The sequence below is a fragment of the Protopterus annectens genome, chromosome 2.part0 (genome assembly GCF_019279795.1).
Source record: "Protopterus annectens isolate FY-2018-M chromosome 2.part0, PAN1.0, whole genome shotgun sequence".
NCBI classification, from domain to species: Eukaryota; Metazoa; Chordata; order Ceratodontiformes; family Protopteridae; genus Protopterus; species Protopterus annectens.
Genome location: NC_056728.1, coordinates 1,961,389,865 through 1,961,406,142, shown reverse-complemented (window position 1 = coordinate 1,961,406,142; position 16,278 = coordinate 1,961,389,865). Strand labels below are relative to the sequence as shown.

The window sequence follows — 16,278 nt, the reverse complement described above, 5'->3', positions numbered from 1 at the left end:
GGGCCTGTGTCCCACTAATAGTTCTATGTATGGCTTTGTCCAGATTTCTTGCTCTGAAGTTGAGAGGTATGAGTGTCAGAGCCATCATCGTCAGCCAGAGACATTTCAAATTATGACACACTTGTTGCACCCCACTCCCCATTGTAGTGGCTCTGGATGTGTCCAAGGAAGGCAAGGAGCAGTTATGCAGTGTAAGTGTGCAGAGTATTCCCCCATCCAAGGTAGACCACAAGTACGACCGTGGCTTTTCATCTGTCCTTGATTTTGCAGAATGTCTGGTTTTCTGTCATATTTTTTATACTGTTGATTTATGCTTCTTATTATTCAGGAAATGCATGCTGTCACAGTGCCCTATTGCTCTGTTTAAGTAGCAATGATTTAATGATCATCAGGTAAGCTTGTTGGAGATTGTAAGATGCAAGTAAGCTTTAATAAGCATACTGTTAAAGAATTACCAGCATTGAAAGCCTTTTCATTGTTACCATGCAGAGAATATTTACATAACTAGATAATGTATAAGCCTTGGGTATTGAAATGCATATGACAGTATTTGTAATAAAAGGACAGGATTACAGTATTTTCAGAAGCTCATCACATTTGTTGGAGACTTGCAGTCATCTTTTGTTGGAGACTTGCAGTCATCTTTGCAGGCTTTACCCGTAAACTAAACAGAATGCCATTCTATCATGTGTGGTCCATAACTTGTGCAGGAATCCATTAAGCAATTTATCTTGAGCTTGTTTCTTGTTTGCTGTTCATTTTTTACTTTGATCATGTCTTCCCCATGAAACAAGGCAGCAGGTCTTTTGGATAAGAAACATTTTTACAAGTGGGGGTATCACAGAGATTGCTACTTTCAGCATGTTACTTGGTAATTTTATAAAGCTGAATATAAATTATAATTAGAACTGCAGTGCAAGGAGTAGTGGTTTGAACTGAGTGCTGCTTGTTTTTTTATTCTTGATTTTGACTGGCATTCCAGTAATGTATTTAAAAAGTAATTTATTTTTTCATGCCTCACAACCTGTTTCCATCTGGATATTAAGTAAGTTGTCATGTTGCCAATGCATTGAAATATTTTTTTCTTCTACACTTCATTTTGTCTTGATTGGACTCTCGTAATGACTGTTTGGCACCCAGGGCAGCGTATTTAATTAAAGTTCCAGTTGTTGTGGTTTTGAGCATAGCTCCACCCCTTTCTAGTTGGCCACACCGCTTCCCATTGGCCCCACCCATTCAGCTGTCTCCTGCAGCCCTCCTTTAATTTGAAGTCACCAGCCGCCACTGTACATCACATTCTGCAATGATTGCATCTGAAATAATGAGTGCAGCTCTGGAGGCCACACATACGAAAAGATATAAACAGAACAACCCACAGGTATCGGGGAGGGTGATCAGAGGTCAGGGGGTATAAGCTGGTGTTAATGATGCTGCACAAGTAGATTTATAAGGCAGTACTGAGAGATTCCAAAATATATACCCAGTAGGTAGTTCATCAGTAGATGATGTGGCAGAGACTTAAAGGAACGTAATGGATGTAAAGATGGTTTAAAACAGTAATATCTATGAAATGGAATGGAAACTGAGAAGAAAAGGCAAATTATGAACCTCATCTAGGAAATTTAATGTGCAAAAAGATGAATTATACTAATGCAGTCATGTCAGACCTAAGATACAAATTGGTATTGAAAATAATGGTTTAAAACAACACAGGTTTTCAGACATGTACAGCAACGATATGAAGTCTGTGTAAATTTGCAGGAAATCTTAAGTGTTGAGAAACTTTTTTTGTGGAAGCCTACAGATTCAGCACTAGTCGAACATTAAAGCTGATCAGAGACAATCAGCTTTAATTAGTATAGTAGTTGCAGTTGCTGACCTAGGAAAGGTCATGTTGTTAGCCCATCATCTAAATCTGCATATCTAATTTTAGAGCCTTCCATCTAAAACAAAATAGAAATACTACAGTGCCAGTCACCAAAATCACATTGTATAGGAAATTCATAATACTAGGAAACAAAACTCTGCTTATTCTAGACATGTGAAAGCATTTTTATAGACTATGCATGTGCAAAAAGAAAGAAAGGAGGTATAATTTTATTTTATTTTATTTGACATTTGTTAACAAGATTGGTCTGACTGGGTAAAGCCCTTTTTCAGCAGAGACCCAAGGAGAAAAGCTCCGGTATTACAATGCATAGACATTTATTAGCACAGAAAAAAATGAAATAAAAAATGAAATAAAAATATGAATTAAACAATGAATAACTAAGGGAATCTGTATATAGTAAGTTTATTTATTTATTTATTTTTTAACATGAGAAACACATTCTGTATAAAAATGAGAAAAGTACAAATAAGTCGGAGACTTGTCATCAGGGAATAACACGGTTAAATGTTTGATAATAACAAAGTAAGATCAGTTACAAGTAGATTTAGGAAATGACATTGTAGAAAGGGAAAGAGGTATATAGAAAAATAGCACTAGTAAAGAATACATGAGGTGAAAAGTACCAAGATATAAAAGGCTAATGCTGGTAAGTTGTAGCAGAGAGGCAGTAAGGGAGTATGAATAGTAGGAGACGTTAGAAAGAAGAGAGAGCAGGAGGTGTCTGTAATAGGTCTGGTATGATATCAACTAAGGGGGCAGCACTCAGTGGTAGTGGAGGCAGTTTATGCTAGGCCCTGGCAGAGGCATGGCCATGATTTGTGGAAGTAGTCTTTAATTGCTATTTTAAAAGTGTTTGGTTCAGTGATACATCTGACATTGTGAGGTAGTTTATTCCAGGCATTTGCAATGGAATAGCTATAAAGTTACTTTTCCAATATTTTTATTGGGCCTGTTCTGTTGTGAGCTGCAGAGGGAGTGTTTGGGAGTATAGGGCTGGATGAGAGTGGAGAGAAAAGGATAGGAAGAAGGTTGCTGTAGAACTGAATGAGCCAAGTATTTGAATGTTTACTTTGTTGAGGTGGTAAACATATTTTTTGTGTAACCAAGTAAAACATACCAGGAGTGGCCCTAGGTCAACTGGTTCCCTAGGCAAAAAGGCTCACTGTCGCCCCCCACCACATTACCTGGTGCCCCATCCTGGTCTACCTACACCAAATAAATACTGGAAAAGCACTCCTTCTAGACCGGCACCCTAGGCGGCCGCCTAGTTGGCATATGCCTAAGGCCGGCTATGAACCATACCAATGACTGGTGTTATTTAGCAGGTTTTTATACAATATACAGAAAGCAAAACATGAGCATGAACTTCTACATGACCAGCTGCATGCTTAAATGTTACACAAAGTTCTCACACTTTTCTTTTTTGTTTTTCAGCACTATGCTACCACCCCATCTGTTAATCATCAGCTCCATTCATTCAGACAGCCATCAAGGGGCAGTTCAATTTTTTTCAGTTTTCTCCCCAGCCCAAGCTGTGTGCATCTGGGAAGGCACATAGAACAGGTGTAAAATGGACTGCCCATAGTAGAATTCCCCTCACTACTTCAAGAGTTGTTCCCTCTAAATGTCCCTGCCCCTCTCCTCACACCACTAGCAGTGATACCTCCCTCTCCCTCTGTGTTCCACCAAAGAGATCACACTATGCAGTGTCCCCACTAATCCAAACAAATCTCTTCACTGGTAGACAGGAGTGGGCTATATCCCTTTATTCCTCACCCTCTTCAGGCTAGGTCCTTTAGTGCTTTGGTGCTTAATTGAACCTCAGTCACTTCTATTGCACTCATGGCACTATCCACCTGTACCCTGGAGCCATGCAAATCTAACTGCTTTCACGACTATTTACATATAACCAGGTCTCCCTTGTCATGGCTGTAATAGTCCACAATGCAGAAGATTATGATCAGGCCTTCAATCATAATGAATGCACTACATGCTTGATAAATGGATACCAAAAAATTTACCTCATTAGTAGGACAGAGCAAAGATGAAGAGGTGACTCTTGCTATCCTTTTCAAGAACGTATAACCTGATCAGAAATGCTTACAGGAAAGGGAGCTTCATCTGCCCTAGCATATTACCAGTTACAGAGCAAAAGTATATGCAGCAGCAACAAATACTTTACTATTTTGAAAGCTGTGACACACTTAATACCATGACTAGACAGACAAGAGCCAGAAGTGAAGGGTACCTTTAATCAACTGACAATGTTGAAAGTGTTTAGATACCTGCCTGTGCCACAGTTTTTGTTCCCTGTGGCAGCACAATGTGGATTATACCTTTCAAAGCTGCCAAATGTTTCCCCTCTTTTCCATGGTGGACGCCATGAGTATAACAGCTTGAGACTAGATCATAAAATAACCTGAAGGTCCATAGCAATGCTGTTGTATACTTTTCTTAGACTAGAAAAGTGTATAACAAGCATTCCTTTTTTGCTATTTTCTGACCATAATCACTATACTGTATATACTACATCATTATTGATTATTTAAATTTATCACCTCTAACCTTGCCATAGGTGGCTGACTTCTTCAATAAATTATATCACTTTTATTCTTTGGATGGATATCACTAATTTAGTACTACAAAAGTGGAACATGTGGACATACTGTTGTACTGGAATCTGACCTTTGATTATCACAGAACTGCAAAGTTTACAGTGCCCCATCTGCTCAGGTTAGAAATCTAGTAATGAGAACCGTTAGTTACATATAACAATGATTACTATTTGGCTTAAGGTCATCACTGAGTAACAGCTGTGAAATGACAACAGTAGAAAAGGTCAGGCTTTGCCAATGCTCAGTTATTGCCTTATCTACTTCTACATTCATGGAAGCAAACTAGGCAAATACTGCAGAAATAGCAGCAAATGCAGTGCTCCAAAACAGAAGTTAAAAGAACCTCCAAATAGGTCAAGGGTGGAATTATCCCTGGCTTCTTTGCGGGGTATCTTGGTCTTATATTGCACTATTATATCCACTACAACTCAGCCCAGATCCATTGTCCTGATGTCCCCCACGTTTAATCACTCTTTTCCTGGAAGAAGAGACATACTTTAAAATTATGTCAATTATTACCATTTTCCCATGAACAGAGTTTGAATACCATACAAGAAGCGTACAATAGTATAACACATATATATTTTACGTATCGTGTGTATATAGTGCACTACATATTGACTTACGCTTCCAGATTTTCTGCTAGCCTTCGAAGTTCCTGTGCATGATCCATTGCACGCTGCACTATATCTCCATCAACTGAAGACAAGTTTGCCAGCCTTTCTCTTAGAGGTTTCTTGGCACCGTCTATTTCTGCATGAAGCTCAGATACATTCTGGAAACAATGGGAAAAAATAAGAAAGAGTTTGCAATTATTGCACATGCGCTTATTGATAAATCTAAGGTTTTAAGTGTTACACATCTTGTGTTGAAGAAAAGAGCTAGACAAACTTACCTTCATACCTTACTAAATTTGTTCTAACACAAGTATCACACCATGGATTATTCTTCAGGTTAAATACAATCAGCCATTTAGTAAACAGCCTGCCTTAATTTGGAAGATACCTCAAATGTGGGGAAAAGCAGTCTTTCATATTTACTTCTCACCTATTACAACATACTGAAAAATATCCAACACCACAGAATAGATTAAGTAAAGGATGAGAAATAACTATGAAGTGATTGACACTTTTGTAAATGAGTTTTGCATTTTATAACAATGAATACTTGACTTGGTTCTAATGGAGTTATAATCATTAATAATGTAGTTGCATACTGATATTTTAAAATACCTAGCACTTTCAAGCAAAATGTGTGATTCTGGTATTTAAAACAAAGCATTTATTCCTGAGTTATTTTTTTCTATCCAGCTTACAATCTTACTGACTAAATAGAGGTTAAAAGTTTTTTTGTGATTTACTAGACACTAGTGGAATTTAAGCCTTGTTTTTAGATTGTAGAATGCATGTCTGACTGCCTGCCTAAGGTTTATAATTTGATGACAGCTTGAATTATCTGCCTATATATTCTTTCTTGTAATAAATTTGTCTGTGCATAGATTTTATCGACTTTATAATTTCAGAAACAATGCAGGTCTCATGTGTCTTCAACCTTCAAACACAGCTCAGACCTTCAAAGCCATGAATCCTTGCTGTTCCTTGAAGTACACTTCCTCTGTGCTCACGTTTCTCCACAGCAATACTGGAGGGACTGCAGCATATCGTATGTTGCTTTGCTAACCTTTCGCCTACCAATAAATGGTTTAATTTTTTGTCAGATTTATATCCCTTGTATATGTCCTAAATTGAATCTATGTAACATTGCAGATGTGTGCATTTAAGATGCAGAGTCGCTAAAGCACTGCTGTGGTTTAAGATCTGTTGATTTCTGTCACATATAATTAGGGACTTTACTTTTAAACAAAAAGACCCGGTAATCTGAATTTTGGCTATTGTGCCCATTGTCACTGTATGCCCATATCCTTCTAGATTTGGTTACTATGCTCCATTGCATCATCTAGTTCTCTGAGTAATGTTTATATGATGTAGAAATTACACACAGGTGTAACAGAGTATTAAACATACTTTTATGATAATTACAGAGTGGAATGCTAAGTATCACTACAGTATCACTACAGTATCACTACGGTATCACTACAGTATGTCTAGTAATACCGATGCAAAGGTCTGGAAAACCTAGGCAGATGGATTTACTTACTGTCATGGCCTTCTAAACAGCAGTCATTTTCTTGTCCTGGCTATGGTCTATAACACCAAAAATGACAGTTTACAAGGGTAAACAGGATTCATACTATTTACCTGTCCATATATCATGGACAAAGTATGCAATACTAAACACAAATGTGTCAGTGCAAGCCCATTTGTAAAAAATGGTACAGAAATGGCCTGCTGTCATAAAATAGTGACAGATAGTAAAGGGCAGCATGCAGCTTATTATAAGTCATTTGTTGACTTGGAAAGACCACTGGACATATGTGACTTTTCAGGGGCAATCTGAGAGTACTGTCTTGTTAAGTGACTTCCTCCGAGTCACACAGTAGGCAAATGGAGGTGGAAAGAATCAAACCCTCTATCAGTGACTACAAGCAGTTGTTAACAGTTCAGAACCATAATCTTCTGTCCTAACTAGCAGACTTTTACAAGATATACAACACAAGATCAGGGTGCAAAGCAATGAATAGTTGGGCATTTTTATCTATGATGCCATACCAGAAGTAGTGAAAAACAAGGCAACCAACCTTATCAGATGAAACTGTGTTTGACTCATAACAGTAATACTGCAAAACTCATATGCCAGCCATGAGAAGGAAACTGCATAATTGTCAAACATGCTTCTTAACTTTGTCTTTTGTTTTGGTGAATTTCTACTTCACCTAAACATCATGAGCTTCATATAATAAGAAGGCAAAAAAAAAAAACACAATTCACTCCAATGAGCACAACATCATTGCACCACTGTGTGTTACAGCAGGTTTTTGTCTTATTCTGCAATAAGCAGACACAGATAAATAAATAAATAAATAAACAAACAAATAAATAAATAAATAAATAAATAAAAATGGCACCAGTGTGTGTGCTACAACAGATACCAGCCTTACTCCCGGTCTATATTATAACATTGAAATCTACAAAGATCGAATGTTATAATATCGACCCCGTAATGTCGAACGCTGAAAACAGGGAAGGTGCAGGACATCAAATTCTTTCCCAGGGAAAGAATTTGGTAGGCCGTTGCTGTGGCTTCGCTGTTTTCAGCGTTCGCTATGTTGGAACGTTACGGGTGGGGTTCAGGTAACTGTGCGATTGTGTGTAGGTTAGGGTTAGGGGGTGGGTTAGGTGAGTTAGGGAGCGGGTCAGGTAAGTGTGCAGTTGTGTGGACATTAGGGCTCGGGTCAGGTAAGTGTGTGATTGTGTGTGGGTTAGGGTTAGGGGGCAGGTTAGGTGAGTTAGGGTTAGGGCATGGGTCAGGTAAGTGTGCGGTTGTGTGTAGGTTAGGTGAGTTAGGGTTAGGGCTCGGGTGAGGTGAGTGTGCGATAGTGAAGGACCTTAGGGTTATGGTTGGGTTAAGGTAAGTGGATAGCTAGTAGTGTATGTAAAGTTTAGTTTAGGTTTAGGTGTAGGATTTTAAGTGTATGTGTGTGGATTTCTGTTTTTTGTGTGTGTTTGTGTTGTGTGTATATTTCTCGGAATAGCAAATTTTTTCCCAGGGAAAAAATTTGCTATTCTGACTGTTTGATGTTTTCGGATTTCTGTGTTTAGGGTTCGATATTATAACATTCGATCTTTGTAGATTTCGATGTTATAATGTAAATCCCTTATTCCACAATGTGTGGAACGTAAAAAACTGCAGCAAGCACAGATCTTAAGTCTTCATTTCTTTGTAATTTTGTCCCTTGCATTTAAGAGAGCTTGATCAACAGTCATTAATACAGAAAAGAAAGAGATCTTGCAAGCAAAAATGGAAAAATGCAGATTCCTGTGTTTGTAACTAACTAGTTAAGGAAGTGTAAAATGATAACGTATAGCACACTGATTAACATCTGAGTACCAAAGAATATGCAAGTGGGCACTTATTGTATTTAGATGGCACAACAGTACAAGCATGAAGATTTGAATACCTGTACATGGTATAACAGCTATAACACCTGCCAGCCAATGAGGGAACAGTGTGAGGTTTATTCCATTCTGGCCTGTGCAACTGACTCCTCCTTTATTCTTTGCTCCAGGGATAAACAAAACAACAACAAAAAACCTAGCCAATAGACAGTAAGTCTCTGTACAACTTGCACCACTTGCAGTTAACTATAATATTGTAAACAAGAAATTTACACAGGGGGGACTTTTGTTTATAACAATGCAGACATGGTAACCCCCCCCCCAAGTTCAATTTGGATTAAGTCTTTTTTACATTTCCCAAAATTAAAAGCAGAATTTCCATGGGTCCTGAGAATAGCCCCAGATGTCTGTTGAGAATTCTAAAGCCTCACCAGACAAAACCCCTCTATCATCTCTTCAGCCTGAGTTTCTCCACTAGTTCTATCCCCACAGAATTGAGAATGGCAGTTGTAGTGCCCTTGCGTAAACATGGTCCCTCTGCTAACATTAGGAATTACAGGATTGTTAGTCTCATTAGTATTATTTGCGAGACCATGGGACATGCTATAGTTTAGCTAAAAGACAATGACAGAAAGAACCTTATATCCCTGGATACGCAGCAGGTAGGCTTTGTAAAAAGCATGTCATGCCGACTCAGTTTTTTTGAAAGAGTTACTGATGCGAAGGATAAGGGGCATACAGTCCACTGCAATCTTGGGGGAGGGCAGCTACCAAATCCCATTCTAACATTCAGGTTCTTTAGTAGGGTTTAGACCAAACAAATGCCTGGCATATTAATCATGGGCTAACCATCGGCACCAAAAAATACAGCACAGTTCCCCTTGGGAACCCTAACATCACTCCTGCTTACCATACAGATAACAATTTGGGGTGCATATTGATAACAGGCTGTCCTTTAACAACCATGTCTCTGTGATGAAAAGACAGTCTTTCCACCTGGCAAAGCTTTTCCTTTGTGGTAATTCTTCAAGGTCCAAAGAAGTTATAGCTGTACATTACTTTCGCCTTATTAGGACCTACTTTGGGTATAATGCACCCTTTGGCATATACCTTGCTAAACACCTAAAGCAGCTTGAGAGATGTCAATGTTCCTCACCAAAAATGTCTCGGATGTCAGTACCCTTAGCTACTCTGACAGACTATAGCCCTGTCCTTCTACACAATGTCATGCATACTCCAGAGGGGGGGATCTTTGCTTAGTCTTCCATAATATAATGACCCAGCCTTCTGAGACTCCATCACTTAAACAGAAACCAAAGGTAAAGTTAACACCCATTTTCAGACCTAAACCTAAACTGTGACATTAACAAGCCTAGATGACATGACAGATACCTAACTCAACAGGTACACCATTTCTGGAATAGACTGTCCTTACCTATGACTTCCTAGCATCCTTTAAATCCAATATAGATGGTTAAACTGGTGATCACAAACTTTCAGCGGGGGTATGTGGGGAAACTGTATTTCTTCCCAGAGTTTAGTAGATACTACAATATGAAGAGTATTAAGTAAGCAATAACAGCCAACGGGGTGTGCGTTAATGTGTAATTAACGCCAGTCCATACAGTCCTGGAAGGGTGTTAATTACCCATTAACCCACACCCTGAAGGGCAATTATTGTGCTTAAACAATAGGCTCTCTGTTGTTTTATTTATTTTTTAAGTGCTACATTATTTTTACATATAAATATTTTTGATGTAAAATAGTTCCTCCGCTTTATGTTACAAACTTTCTGTAGTATATGTTAATGGTGTTGGAGGAAGCATTTTACATAAAAAAATATATAAAAAATAATATAGTACTTAAAAATAAATAAGTAAGTAAAACACAACAATTTTAGAGAAACTGCATTCTCTCTCTCCTATACACAGTCTTTCTGCTTTCACACAGAATGTACCGGACACATTCCATGCAGCACTAACTTTGTACTTGGCCTACTTACCTCCTGCTTATTGCACAAACTATTTCCAGTCCAGCAGGTTTACAATGCAAACAGCTGAATCTTCAGAATTAATCCCCATGAGATTCTTTTCCACCATCATTTATTTAATATGTAATATGTATTGTAGGTCCTGCAAGTATAATACTTTGATTAGGGCTGAAAAATTGTTGACAGTGCAGTGCTGACATTTTATATCTATTACTGATATGTATATATGTGTTATGTGTGTGTGTGTGTGTGTGTGTGTGTGTGTGTGTGTGTGTGTGTGTGTGTGTGTGTGTGTGTGTGTGTGTGCGTGTGTGCGTGTGCATCTATAGATGCACACGCACACACACACATTTTAAAAGCATATGTCCAAAAAATGGCTAAAATGCCAGTAGCATAGCTTGAACCACATAATTTTTCTATACTCCAGTTAGCCTTCATATTGGAATCACATCCACATTCAGCTACAATTCTCACACTGATAAACTTACTCTGCCTCTTCTGCAACTTGTAAGTCCAAATGCAGAGATGATAAAATCAGCAAGCAGAGGAGAGTAGTATTGCTGGGACTGAAGTCCTCCTCAAGTCTTGGTGAGCACCTTCACAAGGTGGACCTTGTTTTTATAAAATCTCACCAAATCAACACAGATATATATACTGTATTTTAGGTAGCATATATCATGGACAGAAGTAAGTTAAAAAAAATAAAAAAGACATCTAGATGCACAAGTCCCAGGATAAAAAAAATTCCCCAATCCTGGTAGGTGGAATGGTGCTAGGAATGGAAAAAAATGACAATGTAGAATCATCAAGACAAGGAAACATCCTACAATAGGGTTAGGCCAGGCTCAAGGGGAGGATGGCCCCTCTCTCATACAAGGAAGTAGAAGTCTTCAAAAATCACAAACACTGATAGGCAGAAAAGAGCCATAAAGATGACAGAGTGGACTACTGAGGATAAGAAAAAAATTATGTTATTGTTACTATTATGCAAGAAGCCCAGGATTTCAAATGATATACAAAAAGATTAAGAGAGAAATTAGAGAAAATAAAAATACTTGCACAAGAAAAACTGTCAAAGGCTTCAAATGCAAATTTGTGTTCATTAATACAACAGATTAATAAAAAACATACAGACAAAGAAACCTTGGGCCGTTCAGAAAAAGAAGCAACAGAGGAAGTGAGAAAATATAAAGAACAAAATCTAGAGATTTCTGAAAGGTATAAAAAAGAAACATGGGTATGGAAGAGAAAGAGAGATCTGATATGGTGCAATATTTGTGCAAAGGAGAAGGCCATATTAATCAGTACAAAAAAGCAGCTCCAAAGATAGTCGAAGAGAAATCCAAGCAAAGGTACTCAGATATGAAAAATTTCACAATACAAAAATAAGATCACAAAGGGGGACTGTAGAACAGAATGTTATTAAAATAGAAGTAAAACAAAAATAGAAGTTGAAGTTATGGAATATCCACAAAGTGAAGTATTTAGTTTTGAATGTCTAACACAGATTATTTTACAGCATGATGGAATGAGTCCCCAAGTAAGGAGCAACAAGAGGACCGGGAGACATCTGAGAAGAAACATGGACGTGGGAAAGAAAAAAAAAACTATTTAATATGGTGTAATATTTATACAAAGGAGAAAGCCAAACTAATCATTACAAGAAAGCAGCACCAAAGATATTTGAAGAGAAATACAGGCAAAAGTGTCAAGATATGGAAAATTTTGCAATACAAAAAATAAGAAAACAAATGGGGGGGGGAGTAGAAAAGAGGATTAGTAATGGAGAAGTTAAAGAAATTGAAACTGAAGTTATGGAGTACCTGCAAAGTGAATGAGTTAGTGTAGTAAATCTAACTCTGATAACATCACAGCATAATAGAACAATGAATCCCCAAATTAAGGAGAAACCAGTGTACTGGGAAGCATCTGATAAGTTGCCATATGAAGATACTTTTGATCCTTCAGTAGAAAACCAGTACAAAAGTTCATACGGAGTTGTACTGCAAGGGAAAGAATAAAAAACGGTGGCAACTCCAACCCAGTCAATGTTGTGGAGTGAAAGGCCGATGATTTCCCATATGAAAAAGTAACAGATGACAAAGGATGAAGCTGAAGAGAATATGGCAAAGAAAGATTTTTCTGGAACTTTGTGTAGAATGCCTGCAGGAAACAGAGAGCAAAGAACGTGCTCTTAGTTTAGAAAAAAAATGATCTAAGGGAAGAGTTGTTTGATTTAACAGAGATTGATAAGCATAATAAAATCAATGAAATAAATAGATTACAGAAAGTCAATAAGACCCAAAATGTTAGAAGGTTGATAAAACCAGTTAACACAGTAATCAAGACTGTTTACAGAAATTCAGAAGATATAACAGAAGTAAATAGAGCATATTATTATGAGTTAAATTAGCAACATATAAAGTCTTACCACAAAAACACAGGGCAGTAAGAGAAAGGAAGAAGAGAAATCAAATACCATCATGGAGGTATACAACAGAGAAAGCTATAAAGAAATTAAGACAAGAAGTATCGTTGTTAGAAGAATATAGAAGAGAGAACAGATCAACAAAAATACTCAGAAAGATAGATGTGATAAAAACAATGCACAGTACCAGAACAGACTAGGATCTATTGTACACTATTGCAAATAATAAATGAACGATATCAGCATAGGCAGAAAAATTTAGAAGATATGCAGATAAATATAAAGGAAAGATATAAACTAAACAATTCACTTCTTCTTCTTTCAGCTTTTTCCCCATTAGGGGTCGCCACAGCAGATCACCTATCCACTCATGATTGGCAGTGGAGTTTTACAGTGTCAAGTTGCCAGCCCAACCTTCCACAGAAGGCACACACATGCACACACTCACACCTAGGTCCAATTTAGAGTGTCCAATCCACCTACAGCATGTCTTTGGGATGTGGGAGGAAACTGGAGCACCCGGAGGACAATTCACTAATGACCAAAAAAAGGTTTTACAGAGGATTGGTGGAAGAGACAAAAGGAATAGAATTGTCACCAAAAAAGGAACATAGCAAACACTCTGAATGGATAGGAGAGGTAAAAGAAAACATAAGAAGTTCAAATGTACAGGATATGAAATGGGCTGAAATAAGAGTCAGAGAAATTGAAACAAAATTAAGAAAAGCTCTAAACTGGAAAACCCCAGGCCCAGATGCAGTACCTAACTTTTGGCTAAAAGTATTAACATCTTTACAAGAAGATTTAGCAGTAAGAATTATTTATATGTGTATCCCAAACAGATGCCAATCAAGTTAACAACAAGAACAATGATGCTCCTCCTTAAAAGTAAACCTGCAAGATATCCTAAAAACTATAGACAAATGATTTGCCTTCCAAAGCTATATAAACTATACACTGGAATTGATGCTGACAGAGTTTATAGTCATTTAGAAGAAAAATCAGTCATGGCAATAGAACAAAATGGAACAAAGGAAAGTCATATGGAACAAAGGAACAAAGAATAATTTTGTTTTTAAATAAAGTCATAATGGAGAATTGTAAAAGTGGAAGAATCTAAGTGTGACTTGCATAGATTACAAAAAAGCATTTGACAGCATTTTACATTCATGGATAAAAGAGTACTTACAAATGTATAAGATACACATTACATTGATTACATTACAGTGACCATGAAACAATGACAAACTACTTTTCAGCAAAACAGTAATAAAGGACAAATTATTATCCCAGAGATAACATTTCAAAGAGGGCTATTGCAAGGTGACTCTTTGTCACCACTGCTCTTTTGTCTTGCTTTTAATCCATTAAGCTATCTACTTAACAGATTAGGTCATGGTTACAATATGGCTGCCAAAACATGAAGTGTAAACACTTCTCATCTTTTTGTGGATGATTTAAAAGTGTATAGGACATCAAATGAGGAAGTGAAAGCACAAATGCAAGTAGTCAAAACTTTCTCAGATGACATAAGAATGTGCAAAAGTATCCATTAAAGCATACATATATATATATATATATATATATATATATATATATATATATATAAAATACCAACAAAATTTCAGTCTGGGACAAGAATGTGACATAAAGGAACCTGAGCAGTTGAGAATGTAGACATATTTGGGAAATGATGAAGGATCAACAATAAAACATGAACAGACACAGAAAAACTTAGTGTGAAATATTTTAGAAGACTAAAATTGATACTAAAACAGCCCTGACTTGAAAGAGGAAAACCCAAGCTATAAACCATAAATCTTCCTATTCTAACTTACAATTCTGGGGTGACTGGCTGGCCCCAAAATTTATTGTACTAGTTGGAAAACAAACAAAAAAATGCTTAATGCTTATCAGATGATTTATAAAAAGTGTATACCAAAAGTATATATTCCCGTTCTGAAGGAGGTATGGGCCTCCTTGAAATTGATTACATGTATAGATCTGCAACTGTAGGGCTGCATACATATCTGCTGAGCTCTCAAGATCCAAACATAGTGAAAGTTTTAAAACACGAGGAGAGCAAATCTAAGATGTCTTCCATTCTTAGTTTAGCAAAAGCATACTGGTTTCATATGAGAATGGAAATCAAACCAGAAGCAGACAAAAATCAGGCAACAATTGAATGTGCAAAAAAAACAAAAGAAAGAATATAAGTTGAAGGATCAGATGAGAAGGCAAGAAATGAGGAAGATGCATAACTATAGCTGCAAGTACAGAAAACTCCTGGAACAACCTCATGTTGATCAGGATCTAACGCAGGAATAATTAAGAAAAGGTGAATTTAAACCAAAAGACGAAAGGTTCATTTTGGCGGCCCAGGATACTGGACTATTTACATGTCGGTTTACAAAGTCCATTGAACATGTTAGAGAAAAAGACAAATGCATGTTTTGTAAAATAGAATTGGAAACAGTCACACACTGGGTATGATACACTAATAGCAGAAGGCTTGTATATTGAAATGCATAATAACGTGGCAAGACTGTTGCATTGTGGCTTGTGCAAACATTATAATACTGAAGAAGCTGAGAAGCATTGGAAAGATGAGCTAGAAAGCATTATAGAAAATGATCAAGTTTATATCATATGGGTCACCCATTACCAACAGTTCAAAAAATACATGCGAGAAAACCGGATATAGTAGTCCATGAAAATAAGTCAAAAGAACCATTGATCACTAAAATTACTATACCCAGTGACTACAGTACCTTACATACAGAGACACACAAAGTCATAAAATACCAGGCTTTCCAGGCAGAAATCCAGGCAGAAAATGAAGGTAATGTGGAGGTAGGATACCCAGATAGCTCCAACAGTGGTAGGAGCAATGGATCTCATAAAAACAAATTTACAGTCATATTTAGCTATGTTACTGATGCATATAACTCCATATGAATTGCAGAAGGAGTCAATTCTGGGCACATTGTGGGTGCTGTGAAGAACACTTTTTGCTTACATCAAAGATTGAAACAATACTAATTACATGAACTTTAATCATACTTTGACTTAGGAATGGGGGTCTATTCCCATCATGATATTATAGAAACCCAGAAGACTTGGAGAAAGTAAATTGTATACAGTTGTAGATAAGCTATATAACTACTACATATATAATTGCTTATATATTGCTGTATAATATAAACTATTGTCTGTTCTGGTTCTCTTTGTAAAAGTGCATTATTCCCGTGCAATCCTTTTTTCATGGGCTGAGACTGTTGGTCATTTGTGATCATTGCTCTATTCTGGTTAACGGATTCAAATAAAATAATAATAAA

The 16,278-nt window shown here is 37.0% G+C and overlaps 1 protein-coding gene across 1 annotated transcript in view; it reads right to left on the bottom strand.

Annotated features, from left to right (window-relative positions):
- The window catches only part of LAMA4 (laminin subunit alpha 4), a 1,355,623-nt gene that overhangs the window by 744,224 nt on the left and 595,121 nt on the right, over nucleotides 1-16,278 (bottom strand). Inside the window, exon 15 of the mRNA XM_044061904.1 lies at nucleotides 5,133-5,281. Coding sequence (XP_043917839.1) covers nucleotides 5,133-5,281 — 149 coding nt within the window. The remainder of the gene's footprint in view (nucleotides 1-5,132; nucleotides 5,282-16,278) is intronic.